At 38.5% G+C, this 19,069-nt stretch overlaps 1 protein-coding gene across 1 annotated transcript in view; it reads right to left on the reverse strand.

Moving 5' to 3' along the window:
- The window catches only part of CCDC6 (coiled-coil domain containing 6), a 108,328-nt gene that overhangs the window by 44,753 nt on the left and 44,506 nt on the right, over window positions 1–19,069 (reverse strand). The window contains exon 2 of the mRNA XM_001503415.6: window positions 6,681–6,830. Within this exon, the coding sequence (XP_001503465.1) occupies window positions 6,681–6,830 (150 nt within the window). The remainder of the gene's footprint in view (window positions 1–6,680; window positions 6,831–19,069) is intronic.

A 19,069-nucleotide genomic window follows, 5' to 3' on the forward strand; every position in this document is an offset into this window, starting at 1 on the left:
AGGTAAATCCTTCTAGAAAATTAATTATTTTTAAGATTTTATTTCCTTGTCAACATTCTCAACACCAAGGACTAGAGTCGAGCAGCCACTTCTGAGCAGACGGCTCTAGAACAACATCAGGCATCCCTCCACTGAGAACACCTAAAGGGCTACGTTTGAGTTTACGAATTTCAATCTCATGCTGCTGCTGAAAGCATCACCACCTTTAAAGAAATCCCTGTTGTTAAGTTTGCGCGCTCCGCTGCGGCAGCCCAGGGTTCACCAGTTCAGATCCTGGGCGCAGACATGGCACCACTCGTCAAGCCATGCTGAGGCGGCATCTCACATGCCACAACTAGAGGGACCCACGAGTAAAATATACAACTATGGACCAGGGGGCTTTGGGGAGAAAAAGGAAAAATAAAATTTAAAAAAAAAAGAAAAAAAAAGAAATCTGGTTAGGAGAAAGGTTAAAGAAAGATGCTCCAAAAATAAAATTAAAAAGTCCTTTAGGCTCTGGAGTCAGCCTTCCCTGTTGAACATCCATCATGCAAAAGCCAGCAGTTTCTTCTGAAGAATAGAGTGTTTCGCCCAAGAATTCATTCTAAGCTGAGTCATGATCGCAAATTAAAATGAAAAGCCTCATCTTTCTCATCTGGCTTATGAAGAAGAGGACAAAGGGAGGTGAAGTCACCAGCAGGACACACCTCTGCGTGTCAAGGGAACTACAGACTGGGCTGACTGTGCCCCGTTTGGAAAATGAAAAAGAACCCACCCGAGAAATGCAAACGTTGCAACATTTTTAACTGCAGTTTTAAAATCTTTTGAAAAGCATTTCCAGGGATGGCTAAAGTCCATCTACAGTGGAGCCAAGTATCCTTCGATAACCAAGATTCACCTTTTCAACTAGAAATAACAACGCTTAGCCCTACTCTGGTGAATAAGCAACCTCTCACTCCAGCCTCATCTAATTATTTTTCATTTCATGTTCCTTCTACTTTTCTTTTCTCTCTACCTGCATTTTCCCACATTTTGTCAAAGAAGTCAGAATGGGAAGGTTCTAGGCCCTTACATTTTTGGCAGTCTATGCTGGTACATCAAATCTAGCCATAATCAACACACATACACACACTTTGAAAGAAACTCAGAGACTTCTTAAGACTAAAGAACTGCGTCAAGTTTATTGTATTTTCTAATCATAATGCAAATTCTGTTGGAATGAGAGGTTTTTGGCATTCTACTAACAGGAAAATTCTGGCTCATAATTTGGTCCCTGGTGGTTGCAGCATCTAAAATGCATTAAAAACATCCCAGGAGCCGTTTGCAGATGTATCGTGAACACAATGTGTAAGCCTCTTGCTCCATAAAAAGAAACAAAGAACAGACAAAGCTGAGGTTTAGATAACTTGGAATGAAAAACAACATTAAAAAAAAAAAAAAATCCCTGCTCCAACTGTTTTGTAAACTATTAGGGGATAGCAAATTTTTCTGGCCAGCATTAAGAGCTCTGACAAACTAAGAGGCAAGAGGGCTACTGGTCTAGCCACTTTCATACAGAACATATTGCAAGGTCTCTTCTCCCCTGCCGTGGGGAGAAACAGGTTTTCATCTGAATGGATGTAGTGGCAGTCTTAGCCTAGTTGCCTTTAAAGTCAACCAAACAGAGCTTCATACATATTTATCACCCTGGCACGTGATTTTGCTGCCTGCACAGATGAAACGACTTCATGGCCATCCCAGCAACATGGAAAACTTTGGGTAAAAAAGGCAGCCTCAGATTCTGGTGTACACGCTTGAGGAGAAGGGAACTGGGAGTCTATACTCATTTCTAACACCCGCAGAAACGCCTGCTACCCAGAGACATAGCCTTTCTGTGGTTAGGGAAGCGTACACTCTAAAACACTGAATCCATCGAGATAGTATTGGAAGAAGAAACTCCTTCTTCAGAATTGAGGGGAGCAGAGGGAGAAGGTAAATGAAGTGGTAAGCCTTCGTCTAGATGAATAGGCAGATTCAGGGGCTTATTGAAACTGTTCCTCTCGGTTTTATTCCTGTGCCACGAGATGGAAGAATAACTCTGTTGCGTGATAGCCTTCTGAACTGCTCAGCTATAAATCATTTGGTAGTGGCAGCCTCAGCTGTGGTTTTTGCCCACAACTTCCTTCCTTTCCTCCATATATCATCTTTCCAGAGATACTAGGAAACTTCAACTATTTTAATTCTAGGAGTCATTCTAATCTCAGGGACCAAGTCAATAATTATAAAAATAAACCATGCCACTTAACAAGAGATCCAGAAAACTTGTGCTCTTAAGCACTTTCAATCATCCATAAGGATGTGCCCCCTCTCATAAGGACACGAGTATAATAATTTCTATGATAGCTATAGTGGCATTATTTTCTAAGGACCAGATCCAATTTCAAATGTGAATCAAAAGTACAAAACTATAAACCTATTTGTTATTTTAGGTCTAAAATTTGGAAATTGGATTAGCTTGAAAAGATTGAGTGACATATGTAATACCTGGTACTCTTCTTACCTTAGTCCTCTTCCAGGGTTTAAAAAAAACACAAGAAGTATTCATTAAGTTTTGGCAGTGGCATTGGTTGAGAAGTGTACAGGCAACAACTGAACAGGGCTTCTCAAAGAGCAGGATGCTTCATAAAAGCAAGAAAAAAAATCCACAATTGCTAAATCTATTATCAGTCTCAGCAAGGACAGGTCTTCCAGTTGGCACTGGTGATTGGTGGGTGAGAGTTAGCCAGGGGAAGTAGGGATTTTTTTTAAAAAAGTGTTAAGACTGAGGGCCAGTGGAATGAATCATATGGAGACTGACAAGACAGTTAAGCTAATCATGAGAGAATTCTGATTATACTAGCTCTTAATGATTTGGGCAGTCCAGAATCTTCTATCACCTGCAAATAAGTCCGACTCTGCATCGGACTTCAGTGGGGGCATTGCTGTCCATGACAAACAGATGCAACTATGACAGTAGGACCCTGAGCTCTCAAACTCAGTGACAGAGAAGGAGGTTTCAAAAGGTAAGAGCCAAACAGGCATCAGAAAGTTTAAATTTCCTTTTTAGGAAATAAGATCTTCTCTAATTACAAAAGCAATGCACGTTGCTTTTACAAAATGAGAAGATAAGGGACACAAGAAAATTAACATACCTGTAAGCTCAGCAGCCAAGCTAACGTTTTGGAGAATAGTCTTTCAGATTGTTTTTCTAACGTGCACGTTATATATCAAATCCTGATGAAGAGTCGGCTCACAAAATACTTCTTATAAATTTTAATTATAATTATGATTAAACTACAAACTGTCTTCAAGGCATTCCAGAGCTGAATGTGGTTCTGATGCAGGCCTGTGTTGGACTTAGTGAAAGTACTAGAGGGTTCTTTTTAGGACAATTCTCACCAGTCAGGTAATGAATCCCATGGTCTAGGCTCAGAAGGATGCAGATTTTTCAGACAAGAGTTTTCACAAAAGGAAGACATAATTTTCTGTCAATCCAGTGGATATATACAAAAACAAGGGAGAAAAGCTGCATGCTCTTTTTGGGGTGTGTTTTTGTTTGTTTCACAGTGAGGATTAACATATTTGGAAGTGTTTAAGCTATCTCCAGAACTCGATCTTCTGAAAGGGCAAGGGATTCCTTCTCATCTGTACTTAAATAAACTTGATTCTGTTTTTAAAGATCCAAAATACCAGCGGATGGGAAGGGACGTGTCTCCTCCACAGCAATAATCTCATTTTGTTCTGAGGACCAAAGAATTCCTTTGAAATGCACATAAAAGCATTGTTCAATCACTATACCAGAGACGACAGCCAAAGCACAGTGACAAAACCAAAACTGTTCTATAAATAGCCTCTCGGTGGCCTTTGGGTGAAAAATGCTAAAGGCTTTCAGGGTGAACAGGTCAATTCACTCATCTGTCTATCAGTGACGTCTGCAGTTCAGTTTCTCTGAGCAGGCTTTTCATAACAAGGTCCTATCCAGAAGCAAACATCCTACAGAGTCATGTTAAAGTAATTACACAGTTGGGAAAGTCTATTGGTACCAATTACTCGAAAAATGTTCCAGATGGAGATCAGTTCTCCACACTGGGTGGCAGAAAATGTGAGCCTTCAAGAAAGGACTGGTTTAAATCCTTAAGGAAAGCCTGGCGGATGGGTAACATGGGCCTACAACCCTTGTTCCCTCCAACTGGCTAACACCAGAGGACTTCTTGGGTATTTGCCAAGTGTCTAAAGTGAGAGATCACCTATCCTGCCACAGAGTAGACATAGCTAGAACTTGCCAGAGACCTCAACCTCAAACTACCTACCGTCCGACTCCTCTCAAAAATCTAAGAACTGGGATGAGGGGAATGAGGAGTTATTGTTTAATGAGTACAGAATTCCAGTTTGAAAAAATTCTGGGGATGGACAGTGGTGACTGCACAACAATGTGAATGTCCTTAATGCCACTGAATTATACACCCAAAAACAGGTAAAATGGCAAATTTTATCTTATGTCTTAAATTTTACTACAAAATATATATAAAAAGCCTAAGAACCCAGCTGGGATTCATGTGAGATTATCTCAGAGACAAGCTGACCATCTGTTTGTCCAGATTCTACAAGTTACATCCCTAACAAGCTACAGACCCACCCAGAGCTACCCAAGCAATGGGATGACACCTTCGCCCTATATGCTTTATTTTGACTGAGGGTAAACGTAAAACTTGGCCACATGAAGACTAGTGCTACACATCATATACTACTTTTGGCAAAAACAGTTTATTGTGTTGTTCAGTTTGTGTATCATTCAGTCTCTTTAGAAAGAGACATGCCCCTCAAAAAAACAAGTTTTTAATATACGAAAATTTTTTTCTCCTGACAAGTAAAACTTTTTTTTTTAAATAAAGAATTATGAAAACAAGAATCACTATACTTCTCCAGGTTATAGCTTTATTTATAGGATGTTCAGAGCTTAAATTTGAAGTTCAAACCTTCTTATGCCACATGTATTACTATAACTTCCTTTTCTGTCACATGTGGCTCTTATGTTTTCACTCTTATTCAGTACCTTATTTTAAGGGACACCAGTGTCCCTGGAAAGTAAGTGGGTTTGATGATAAGTGGATGAGAGGCTGTTGATAAATTATACACTACAGAGCCACTCACAAAGAAGATGAGTCTTTACGGAGAAAAGGAATGTGATCTGGCTCGGTTTTCATTGCCACATAATGTACTTTGGTCAAAGACTCCAAATACTAACAACCATGTTTAAGTTGAAAACAAAAAATGCTTCTTGCAGCATTAAAAATTAGGGCACCTGATTATACACTAAACAGAAAAACAAACCATAATTGCATCCCTATAATTTTAGAAACTACATGCAGAATCAGCCATCTAATGCTGCCAAGGTGGATATAGTCAAAGGTCAAACTAACCTCCCTGGTTCTTTCTCAAATCAGAATGCACAAATAAACAAAAAGTTCCAGTGCAGAAATTCTGCCATAAATCTCTGCTAGACAATAATGCCTGGGTACCTGTATTCTTCACCTCTCAACAGCTAATATAAATCAAATTTTGTGCAAGACTGTAAACAGTATCTTTATTTAGTAATTAGATATAAAAATGAGAATAAAAGAAAGATGGAGCACAAGTTGCCTGGACCATTGTATGGTCTTAACATTCAAGTTTCTACACCAAAGCTTCTGGTCTTTTCTTACAGTATTATCTATGTTGGACGATAAGAAAAGAATTTAGGAAGTTTATTAAAAGTCTCAAATATCCTTTTATTATAACCTCATAAAAATGCATACTTTAACCAAATTAACAAATGAAATCGTTAGCGATGCCAGGGAAAAGAAAATACAAAGGAGTGTTTCCACCTTTCACAGCCATCTGATAAAACAGCAATAATGGTCCTCCTGGGAGAATTTTATACCTGCTCGGTATTTTGGACAAATACTGTGTTAAATAATGAAAATGTATTACCCTACTTATTCTTAAGTTTATATTAAGTAACCCACAAAATATTTGCCCTAAACAAATTTTACTTTTGTACTTTACTAGTAAGCTTTGAGAAAAAAGAAAAAAAGGAGGAGGGAGGGGGGAGAACCTCTGAACTAGCAGATCAAGCCTTCCTATAGGTTTTGTGCGGTGCCTTCTAAAACTTATTAGTGATTAATGTTAAGTTTGAATAGTCTGATATTTGTTCAGTAACTATTACTCACTAATCTGAACACAGTTGATGTGTGTAATTTTAACTGTCACGGATACCTTTTATTTTCCCCCCCAAATTGACACTTCATATTTTAGTGCAAAAGAGCCGCTTCCAGCTGCCAAAAATGTTTATGTATTCATTACAGATTCGACATAAAAGGAGAACGAAATCTTACATTTGGTGTTAATCCTCATATTTCCAAAATACTACATCCAGCATTTACTCTCATGCTAAGGCCTCAGGCTCACCAGCAATTCTTTGAAATGCTCGGGGTATAAAATGTCTTATCTCACCTAAGCAGATGAGCTACAAACCAGTCTTGAGTATCACACTGCTGCCATCTTTACCTGGCATTTTTTATCTCCAAAGAACTTTAGCTACAACCTCATCAGCAAATGTTTCCAGCAAAGTGCTCTATCAAAGTCGTTTTTTCCTAGAGAGAAAAACACGCAGGGAAGGTGAGAGGACAGAAAAGATCATTTACCTGCATCAACTTTCTGGAGAGCTCATTAGTGAGGAACTCTTCTTCTTTCTCATAGTTTACAGCAAGGGTTTCTTTCTCCTTCTGCAAAGCCTGAATTTTCTTGAATAAGGTGTTACTGATGAATTCTTCTTCCTGCTCAGCCCTGGCTTGCTGTTAAAAAAAAAAAAATTAAAAAAGAAAAAAAAACACATGTTAAGGAAATTTACTAATTGAAATATAGTTCTTATTTCCAGAGAGGGTGCCCATTTTAATTAGAATTCTTAGAACTTATAATTAGAATTCCAACACAGCCCAAGAAGCGCAAAACAGAGGAACTCACTAGCCACCATAAAAGTCTGACTATTACTGCAAAGGGCCTCCCTGTACTATATACATGGCCCTTCTTCTTAAAGTGATAGTTCAAAGAAATTAACAAAGACTGTTTCCCAATCCAATGTCAATCACCAGAACACAGAAAACTCCTTCTCCTACGGCAGACGGGTCCAATTCTGGCATATGTGCATCAATTCATGATAACTCTCTGCAGGTCGCTACATCTCAATGGTTTATAGTTAAAATATCTAGGCAACATTTTTTTCTGGAGCAGAGAAGTTCAACTCACTTAAAAGTAAAATTATGTCACCTCTTCAGGATGTTACTGAAAGGCTTTGGCTGGCAATTTAAAAGGCGATACATGGGGCCAGCCCCATGGCCCGGCAGTTAAGTGCACCTGCTCCACTTGGGTGGCACAGGGTTTCGCTTGTATGGATCCTGGGGTGGACACAGCACCGTTCATCGGGCCACGTTGAGGTGGTGTCCCACACGCCACAACTAGAAGGACCCACAGCTAAAACATACAACTATGTATTGGGCGGCTTTGGAGAGAAAAAGCAAAAGAAAAAATTAAAAATAAAAAAATAAAAAGCAATACAGATACACATGGATTCATTTACATGTTCATTGAATATTTAGTGGAAGAATACACACCAAACGGCTAAAAAGTAGTTATTACAGAGTAGAGGGAACCCAGGAGGTAAGGGTCAATGAAAGAAGTTTCATTTTTTACTTTATTTCCATACTGGGAAATTTTTGGCGGTGAAGGCAAGGACAGGCATTACTGAATTTTAAAAACAGAAGAAAAGGAGCCCAGGCATAATTCAATGGAGATGAAAATACTCTTCTGTAGATCCCTCCCCCCACCTATGTTTTAACAGAATAAACGGAAAAACCTAACCCTCCTTGAAAGAAATGAATCTTGTCAGAAAGAGGGTAAGTGTTTCGAATGGACTCAACTCTATTCAAAGCAGTTTTTAAACCGCAACATTTTGATGCGTTAATCCCAAGAATGCATTCCTGTTTCATCTGCCAAGTCAGGAGGAGGAAGAGCTGCATCAAGTCCACGCCTTCAGCACCTGTCACTTACAATACTACAAGAGAGCCAGAGGGCAGGAGACAAAGGGCACCAGCACTAAACAATTATCACCTTTTATTGTGAAAGGTCCAACAACCACTCCTGACCGGTTGTTTAGAATTCTGTACATATTCACTAGCGTCCCTGACACCCACACCCTGATAGCCACGGTTTCTACAGAGTCCATCTTCCCTGCTCTCCATCACAGTGGCCCAGAGGAAGTACCAGCCCTGGGAACCCTTTGCCAAGTAATTCTACAAAAGAGAGCCACGTGGAGGACTCAGACAGAAAAACAGAGCTACACAAAAAGTGGAAACTTAGGGAGAAGGTCCAGCACTCAAGTTCTTCAAGACACCATTTGGGATTGGCCAGGAGAGTTGAGCAACAGAGAACAGATCGCTCAGCTAATAAATTTTTATTACCAGCCAAGAGCACCCAGTGAGCAGCGCCAGGTCTCCAGTGGTTTCCTTAAGCACTTCGTCCTCGTTAGCACTTCTCAATGCCTTACTCTTCGCGCTATGGTCAAGGAAAACTGCCGAGGATTGGTACATCCCCTCCATCTTCAAAGCAATCCCCACTCATCTTCAAAACTCACCTACTTCAAGATCTCATACGAGCGCAGTGGGCAGAAATCCAAAGTATTTATTGAAGGCATATTTTACACATATATCCCAAGCCCGCCATCTGTTTAAGCTACCTGTTTTTCTGGTTTTGACTGACAAAGTCCTATATGATTTAAATTCTGATTATTTTAAAAGGTACAGAACAAAAAGGCAGAGAGGAACTACAATGCTTCTGCTGGTTATTCTGCACTCAGGATTCAAAAGGGTGTTGGCCATAAACTAATTTCATCAGCAGGTCAGCCTCAACTTCTCACATGTTATCAGACATTCAATATTTTAGACAACTGGTAAATTTAATCACAAACAGTTAAAGAGGACCAGACTCAGGGGCTCAGCAGACCTCCTCCCCTTTGCACAGGGGCCTAGAAGAGAGACGTTGGAAAAAGAGGCTAGGCCGTAAAAGTTTATTCATGTAGCTTCTGCCCCCATTCCCCTCCCCAACCCCATTCCATCGAACCAGTAAGTTATAGGGACAATAGGCTTCAGTATAATATAAAACAGAATTTTGAGATAGAAAGTAGATTAGTGGTTGCCAGGGGCTGGTAGGGAGGCGGAATGGGGAATGACTGCTAATAAGAACAGGGTTTCTTTTTGGGGTGACGAAAATGTTCTAGAATTAGTGCTAACAGTTTACACAACCACATGAATATACTAAAAACCACTGAACTGTATACTTTTCAAGGCTGAATTTTATAGTATGTGAATTATATCCCAATTAAGAAAAAGAACTCCGATAATTAGCAGGGCCTGTATTTCACAGAGCACCTGGTTTCCTTTGCAATTCTTCCCAGAGAATGTAGCAAAATTTTAAAAGGATGGGGGAGGGAGATGTTGACGTCTCTAGACTTGCTCTAAAAGTGCCTTCCAAATAACCGACATGTCGCGGGTTGAGAGAGGCTGAGGCTTTAGCAAACAAAATTATTTACTATTTTAGAATAGCCATTTATTTCTAGGCAAAGTCCATTAATAGAAAATACCACTCTCAGAATCCCTGCGGAAACATTCTGTGGAAGCTTGTCAGAGCCTATCTGACTTAACAAGGGGCTAACAGGACCCAACACACATTTCATTAAAGGCCTCCTTTAGCTAAGTTTTTGCCACTTCTCAATTCTAACTGGGGGCTGTTATTCTGCCTCCCACAGCACCTGAACACGCAGAGAAAAACCATGCATCTCGGGAGGACAAGACTCCAGGTCCCCAAAATGGAAAACCCTAGGTCACCCTTTTTCTACTTGGTCACAGATCATTTCAGGAATTAAGCCATAAATGAGGAGAAAAGACAAGATGCTGTATCCAATATTGCCTCAGAGAAAATTGTGTAAAAAGATCAGATATAGCAGTACTAACAACCACGAGTAAACTGGATTATCAGACATGAGCCATGCATCACAGAAGAGCAATAAGGATCCATTTTGATTTCTCCCTACAGCCTTCTCCCCATTCTATGTGCATTATCGTCTCAGGCTTAGTCTTAGTCCTGGCTTTTTCTTCCCCTAACTCAAAAACAGGCCTTTTGTTTAAGCTATAAAACAAATTACCTTTGCAATTTTCTCCCCCCAAAGCCAGGAGCCAGGTAGACAGTGGCCTAGGAGCAAAGAAGTAAGCCCCAGGCACCACTTGGAAGGCACTGGGGGCCAGACAGACAAAGATGCACAGAGCAGAGATTAAAGATAAGACAGGGTACCTTATGAAATCTCATCAGTTTTATCAATACATTTCCCTTTTTTATATGAAATGCTTAAAAAATCTCAGCAGAACCTGAACACATTCGAATTCAAAATAAAATTGTATTTCAAAAGCTAAATAAATCAATCAAGGTTTACCTATAACTCCATAAACTCTCAAAAGAAAATGTTAACAGAAAAATTAGAAACTCTTTGAAGGAGGAAACCTTTCCTAGCGTTTTGCATATGTTTGTAGAGTTGAAGATTGGGAAAATCAAAAAAATCTGTGATTCTATTTTCCTCTTCAATATGGTTCTAGTTGCTATGTTTAGAAATAGAATGAGGGGCCCACCTCATGGTTGAGTGGTTAAGTTTGCGCGTTCCACTTTGGCGGCCCAGGGTTTCACCGGTTCAGATCCTGGGCATGGACATGGCACCACTCATCAGGCCACGCTGAGGGGGGCCCCACATAGCACAACCAAAGGGACCTGCAACTAGAATACACAACTAAGTAGAGGGGTGGGCGTGGCTTTGGGGGAGAAGAAAGAAGAAGGTTTTTTTTTTAAATAATAATAATATAAATCAACAAATAAATAAAATGTCTCACTATTTAAAAAAAAAAAAAAGAAACAGAATGAACTTAGTACAACCATATTCTCTTATTCATGTCTGCTATTTTGCCCCTCACCCAGCAGCCATCACTCAATGTCCACTAACGTGAGGACTAGAATATAAAGCCTCTCTCCATCGATTCTTTCCCCATCCTACCAAAGTCCAACAGAATAAAAAGGGAAACAAAAAAGAAATGGGGCGGGGTCAAGGGACAGGAGAAATTTGCCAATTCCTCTGGGAAAAATAAACACCAAAAAAATTCTTAGAAAAAATCCTTTTCTCCTGAGTCACCACATATTTAGGCAACCATACTCTAAGTGAGAGCAATTCTTTGCAGATAAGGAAAACAAGTTCGTTCTGACCCACTGCTATCGTGACCAGGGCACAAATATGAATAGGAGATTCCAATGTGACTGTTTAGTGTTTGTGCTCTTTTAGTGGCATTTCAGAGATCAAGGGACAGTACAGAAAGGAGAGTTCAAAAACTCTCAACAGTAGCACTCACCGCCAACGAGAAAAATCCAAGTGCTAAAACCAAAATCATGTAGGATGCTGCAATTCACCATCTGACAAGCATAAGAAAAAGGACAGTTTTCCAAAGCAAGAAATTCAGGCAATATCTATTGGATAGCAGCTGTAGGTAAAGGATATAATTAAGAGAAACTTCAAGTGACCACCAAGACAACACACTTGCATTTGTTTTAAAAAATTACTTTTTAAGTTGATTGCTGACTTGTTTTAATAACAAAAAATCATAAAACTAAAATACTTTGAAGCTCTAACGCTTAAGAATCCAAGCAGGCTCTATTTATTATTTAAATTATTTAAACTAGGAATCTATTTAAATGTATTATTCTAATTATTTAAATTTATTATTCAGTTGCCTAGTCAATTAAAATTCAGATTTTAATGATCTTAACATCTAAGTTTGAAACAGCATCTGAAACCAAATTGTTATAGCAGGAACCACCCAACACAAAGCCAGGCAAACTGAACAAACCTTGCTCTTTCTCCATTGTCATTTACTAGGTGCACCACCGCACATATCTATTGTTCTGAGGGAGGTTCAGAGTGCAACAGAACTCATGACTGATGGCTGGCACCTCTTATAGGATTAGCTCAAATATCGGTCATAGCAATGGGTTTATCAACACCAACCACTATCCTGCAGTGGTCCTGCACTGTCTAACATTTAAGTGCTAGCAACGCAAGGGTGGGCGTCTGGTGATGCATGCAAGAGCCCAAAGTCCACGCCTTCATTTCTTCTGTTAGAAGAAGTAGGGAGATGATTTCAATTACTTGCCTAAGCATTACAATTCTCTGTTTAGTCTGTGGAAGCACTAAGTTACACTATGCTTCCTCCACATATTGCACACTAGCTTATAGTAAGAGCAATTAATAGTCAATAAATGAAAGCACTTATATTATTTATTCCATTCCAGTATTGCCTGCAAATCACTAAGCACACAGGGATCTGGTCATTATTAGGCTTTGCTACTGTGCTATTCTGCCCCAGATACTATACATAGGTCATTGTTACAGGAATGCAGGGCAAGAGAGAAAACAGCACCAAAGGGTGACTTTCAGGGTAAGAACTTAGAGAATCCTGATGTTAACAAGGATCCTAATAGTGCCTCTCAAACCAGCTTTAGTGGCCCTCACCACCAATCTACAGTAGACCAACACATATTCCTCTGCACATGTCCTATTACCCATGTCCAGAACACAGCTCCACATAAACGCCTCACTACATTCAACACCACCCAAACTGGCCCATACTCAGTTCAAGGAGATGAGTTCACTGGTCCTTTGCTTGGATAAAGAGCAATGAGGAATTGCTAGAGAAGTTGCTAAATGTTTACACTAGATTACGAACTTATCTCCTCGTGGGCCAGTGACAGAGAGAGAACTGGTCCATAGACCAAGCTTTGAGTAGCATGGGTTTTGGGAGAAGTTCTTATACACCATCAGACTCTAGAGACAGACTGCCTAGTTTACAGGTGGCTGTACCCTCCTCCAGCTGTGTGACTCCAGGTGAGCCATGTGCCCTCTCCGGGCCACTGCTTTCTCCTCTGTAGAGTGACAAGAATGGTACCTCCCTCTGGGTTGGTTGTGAAAATAAACTCAAATAATTCACATAAAGAGTTTATCAGAGTACCTTGCATCAGTAAACACTCAAAAGATACTTACAGAAAGGCTTGGGGAGGGAGCATATTCAGGAGGAATATTGAGAAAACAGTCAACACTTCTGGAGTTTCCCTTTTATTTAACTAAAAGGGAAAATGGACAGAATTATGGTGAATCCATAGAAAAAGATATAGTAGGACCATTAAAAAATATATGGTTTGTGGGGCTAGCCTGGTGGTGCAGTGGTTAAGTTCACACATTCCACTTCAACGGCCCGGGGTTCGCCAGTTCGGATCCCAGGTGCAGACATGGCACCACTTGGCATGCCATGCTGTGGTAGGCATCCCACATATAAAGTAGAGGAAGATGAGCTCAGGGCCAGTCTTCCTCAGCAAAAAGAGGAGGATTGGCAGTCGTTAGCTCAGGGCTAACCTTCCTCAAAAAAATAAATCTTGAAAGAAAATATACAGTTTGTATGTACTGCCATGAAAAGATGTCCACCAACAAATGGTTAAGTGAAATACTGAAGTTGAATGTACATATATATAGAAGGTGGAAGGATCCCATGTTGAGCTCCCAAACAAAAACCCATCAAGGACACAAAACCACTCTGAAAGGAGGTTAGCAGAAACAATCTATTTAGGATTCCACACACATGTACTAACTACACCCTACCCTCACGATCCGCAAAGGCTTCAGATACTCAAATTCTCACAAATTATAAAATAATTTTATCTAAAACATTAGAAAGAAATAAAATATGGGAAATGAGTGGCAAGAGACTAACAGATCAGGCAGGTTTAAAAAAGACAACAGAACTTCTTGAAATAAATGTTTAAATTCATCTTGCATTTTGTATTTCAACAGCAAATCTGACACAGCTGAATAGCAAGGTAAAGACTGAAAGAAGACCTAAGAATTAATCCAAAGTGTAGCACCAAGAAACAGTAAGATGGAAAATGTGAAAGATATCAATAGATACAGGAAGGAAAACAAAAAGATTTAACACACATCTAACTAAAGACTAAGAAGGACAGTAAAGAGAATAAGAGGGGGAGAGCGTGTGAGGAGATGATGGCTGAACATATCCAACCTTCATCTCTGCAAACATACACAGTCTGAGAATACCCCCGAACTAATGAAAGACATGAGTCTACAGATACAGGAAGTACAAAGAATGGGGGAGGTATGGGGGGAGTGGGGGGACCACGTGTTGATATATTTTAATCAAACTGCACAACATTAAGACAAAATCTTAAAAACATCCTAAAAGAAAAGACAGATGATCCACAAAGAAACAAGCAGACTGACAATCACTCCACAACATCAACAGGGAAAGGAGATGGTAGAATATTCTCAAAATGCTGAGAGAAAACAACAGGCAAACTATACTAAGATATCAGGAAAAACTGTCTTTTGAGAAAGATGTGGGGCCAGCCCAGTGGTGTAGTGGTTAAGTTCGCACGCTTCTCTTCGGTGGCCCAGGGTTCACGGGTTCAGATCCTGGGCAGAGACATACATACTGCTCATCAAGCCATGCTGTGGTGGCATCCCACATACAAAATAGAGGAAGAGTGACAGAGATGTTAGCTCAGCAACAATCTTCCTCACCAAAAAAGAAAAAAAAAAGGAAAGAGGCAAAACCCACATTGTCAGTATAAACCAAAATTGAGAGTGTGTCACCAACAGACCTACAGACTAAGAGAGCTTCTACAGGATGGGCTTATCCCCGAAGATATAGCTACAATGCACAAGGAATAGTGAGCAAATAAAATGGTAAAAATGTAGGAAAATCTAACAAAGATAACATCTAATTTGGGAGGTTAGAACTGAAATACTGAATAATAATAGTGTAAGTCAAAGGAAATAATGAGAATTAAAATATTTTAAGGTCCTTATATTGTCTAAAGCAAAGATCTAACATATTACTTTTAAATATGCATGGTAAAATTTCAAGAACTACTAGTAAAAGAACATAAATGGACAACTTCTAATCCAGTAAAGAAACTTAACTTAAAAAGGTACAAAAAGAAAGAAAAAAGATGACAGAAACAAGAAAAACCTATCAGTAATCACAATAAACACAAGTAGACTAAGCTAGCCAGATTGTGAGATTGAAGGAAAAAAAAGCAACAACTAAAACATATGGATATAAGAGTTGAAAGTAAAAAAAAAACAGATACACCATGCAAACAACTTCACACACTGCAAAAGGGGGTAGTTATATTAATGTAACACATTTTTAGGAAGTTCTAGCCAGCACAGAAAGAAAACAAAATAAGGAGTGTAAAACTTGGCAGGGAAGAAACTATCATTATTGGCAGCATTATTTGAAAACTTACGTAAAGCTCTATCGAAAATTTAAATAATTAGGAAAAAAACAAAGACTGTAGCATTTTGTACATAACAGCCACAAAAACTTTAAGGCACCTAAGAATAAATTAATCAAAAGATGTCAAAGATCTATATGAAGAAAATAAGTCTTGACTGAAATATACTTAATAAACAAAAATATATAAACATGAACAGATATAAAAAACTTACTACTGTAATGATGTCAATTCTTCCCCAAACAGTCTATGAATTCAATGTAATTTAATCAAAATATCAACATGTTTTTTGGAGAAACCTGACAAGCTGGTTCTAAAATTCATGTTAAAGCGCAAGGACCAAAGAGAGGCAAAACTCCCAAGAATGGGTATCAGGAAGAAACTTGCCGTAGCACAGATTAAGACTCATTATACAACTATAGCCATCACTTCAGACACTGCTGGTAAGAATGTAAAATGCTGCAACCACTCTGAAAACAGTCTGGCATTTCTCAAAGTTAAACCCAGAGTTACCTTATGACTCAATTCCACTCCTAGGTATATATCCAAGAACACTGAAAACCTATTTTCATGCAAAAACTTATTTACAAGTATTTAGAGAGCATTATTCATAATAGTGAAAAAATGGAAAGAACCCAAATGTCCATCAATTGATGAACGGATAGGGAAAATGTGTTACGGCCATAAAAATGAATGAAGTACTGATACGACAACACGGGAGAAGCTTGAAAACTTTACACTAAGGAAAAGAAACCAGACTAAAAAGGTCACATATTCTATGATTCCATTTATATGAACTGTCTAGAAGAGGCAAATCCAAAGGGACAGAAAGTAGATTACTGGTTGACTAGGGCTGTAGGTAGGGGGGAAATGAGAAGTGATCACTAAAGGATATAGGATATAGGGTTTCCTTCTGGGGTGATGAAAATGTTCTGCAGTTAAATAGTGGTGACAGCTGCATAACTTTATTAAAAACTACTAACACGTACATCTTAAAAGGGTGAATATTACGGCAGCAATGAGCAACAGCCAACAGTGGTCTGTTGCTGACGAAGGGGCAAGAGCATGAAGATGATACCATGGCCCAAGCATTCAGGCACTGCTAAAAGCTGAGAAAGTGGAGCCAGAACACTGAGGAAAGTGGGGTACCACAGGCCCCACGCTAAGAATAAGGTAGTAGCAGCCCACCATGGGAGGACTTTAAAGTTTGTGGTACAATGAGAGAAATAACACCAACAACAAAACACAAACTCAGCTCAATTACTGACTAAATTGACTCAATCCACACTAATGGCCTAACAGAAAAAGACACATGCTCATTTCTGGGCATAAATACTATTTATCTCAGTCTTCCACATACAATGTCTGCAGTCAATCAAAAATTACAAAAATCATAAAAATGCATGAACAGAAAAATCTGTTATTCAATAGACAAAGTAATCAACAGAATTGATTCAGAGTTGACCTAGATGTGGGAATTACCATACAATTATTTTAAAATAACTATGATTAAAATGTCAAAGGATTTCATGGAAAAGATGGACAACATGCATGAATATTTCGGGAATTTCACTGGAGACGGAAACTAGATGAGTTAAATGGAAATGTTGGGAATAAAAGAAATATGTTAACAGAAATGAAGAACCCCTTCAATGAGATAATCAGTAGACTTGGTGTGGCTTAGGAAAGACTCATTAACTGAAAGATAAATCAACAGAAATTATCCAACCTGAAACAAAAATTGAAAAAAAAGAGGGAGAGGAAGAGACAGACAGAGAGATCATCCATGGAATAATATCACATGATCTCATTGTGTAATTGGAGTCCCAGAAGAAGAGAAAGAGAACAAGGCAGAAGAATTATTTGAAAAGATAATGGCAAAGAATTTTCCAAAATTAACCAGACAACAAACCATAAATCCAAGAAGCTCAGAGAACCCCAATTAGGATAAATACAAAACAACAAACAGAAAACAAACACATACCTCTAATAATCATAATCAAACTGCTGAAAAATCAAAGAGAAAAAGAAAATCTTGAAGGCAGCCAGAGAAAAGGACTCCAGAAAAAGAATGAAAAGGCAGCTCTCAAACCTAAGGATACTTGCAACACATGTAACAAATAAATAGTACCAGAATAAACTATTATAAAGAAATATAACCTCCAATAGAAAAATGACCTAAGTAGGAATTGTAGAAAAATCAAGATTTGAATGGCAATTAAAAAAATTTCATAACCAACCTCATAAGTAATCAAGAAGGTGCAAATTAAGATCATCATTTCTACACCCTAGATTGGCAATAATTAAGAAGTCTGATAATATCAAGTGTTCAGGATGTGGATCAGTGAGAATTCTCATATAATGCAGATGGAAGTGTGAACTGGTAACGTATTTTGAAAGATTAAATATTCTTATACTTTCCTATGTAGCAATTCTACCACTAGGGTATAGGCCCTAGAGAAACCCTTCCACATGTGCAGGAGGCAGTTCAAAAATATTCATTGCATTCTTATTCTTAATAAGTAAAATACTGGAAACACCCCAAATATCTATTCAGAAGAGAAATACATTCACACGGAAAACTAAAAAGCAGTGAAATCAAAAGAAGTACAAGCTAAACACAACAGGAAGGAATCTGAGAAACATAACATTCTGTGGGGGAAAAAAGCAGCAGAAAAATACACATTTTTATTAAACTAAAAAAACAAGCAGAATAAATGATATATTGGATAGGGATACACTTGCAAGATAAGAGGTGAGGGAACAGGATAGGAATGAAATTCCTGGGAGAAGCCATAGTACCAGGACCATTCTTGTTCTTAAGTCGAGTGGTGAGAATCCAGGTGTTCATTTTGTCACGTTTTATAACTTACATGTGTCACGTGGTCCGTTTACTATTTTTGTTTGAATAAAATATTATGCAATAAAAACATTAAACAATGGTTATAGATCCATGGTGGATAAATCATCTTCCTTCTTAGTACTGATACATGCTACAACACGGATAATAAACTTCCAAAACATTCTGCTAAGTGATAGAAGCCCCATGCAAAAGATCACATATTATATGATCTCATTTATATGAAATGTCCAGAGTAGGCAAATTTATAGAGACAGAAAGATTTGTGGTTGCATAAGGCCGGGGGTGGGGGGTGGCGGGAGGCAGCAGGTAAGGGGAGAGAAGAACGAGGAGTGACGACAATGGGTACAAAGTTTCTTTTTGGGGTAGAGAAAATGTTCTACAATGAGATTATACTAAAGATTGTACAACTCTGAAAATATACTAAAACCAATGAATTGTACACTTTAGGTGGATGAACTTTATGGTATATAAATTATATATCAAAAAAGCTGTTTTTAAAAAAAGCATTCTAACAAGCACGTTTTTCATTTATAGCAGAAATATCAATGAAATATAAGAATGCTAAATGACCTTAGAAGGATAGAAACAAAAGAGAAGCAGACTTGGAAACAAAGCTATAACTAATATATATCATATATAACTATATAATTAAATATGAAAAAGCTCTAACTTTACAGCACTATAACAATTCACTGACTTGAAAAATAATTATTAGGCATATCCAATATTTATCATTTTGATAAATTTAGAAAAATAGCAGCCCATTCTTCAAATATCAGC

The sequence above is a fragment of the Equus caballus genome, chromosome 1 (genome assembly GCF_041296265.1).
Source record: "Equus caballus isolate H_3958 breed thoroughbred chromosome 1, TB-T2T, whole genome shotgun sequence".
Taxonomy (NCBI): Eukaryota; Metazoa; Chordata; class Mammalia; order Perissodactyla; family Equidae; genus Equus; species Equus caballus.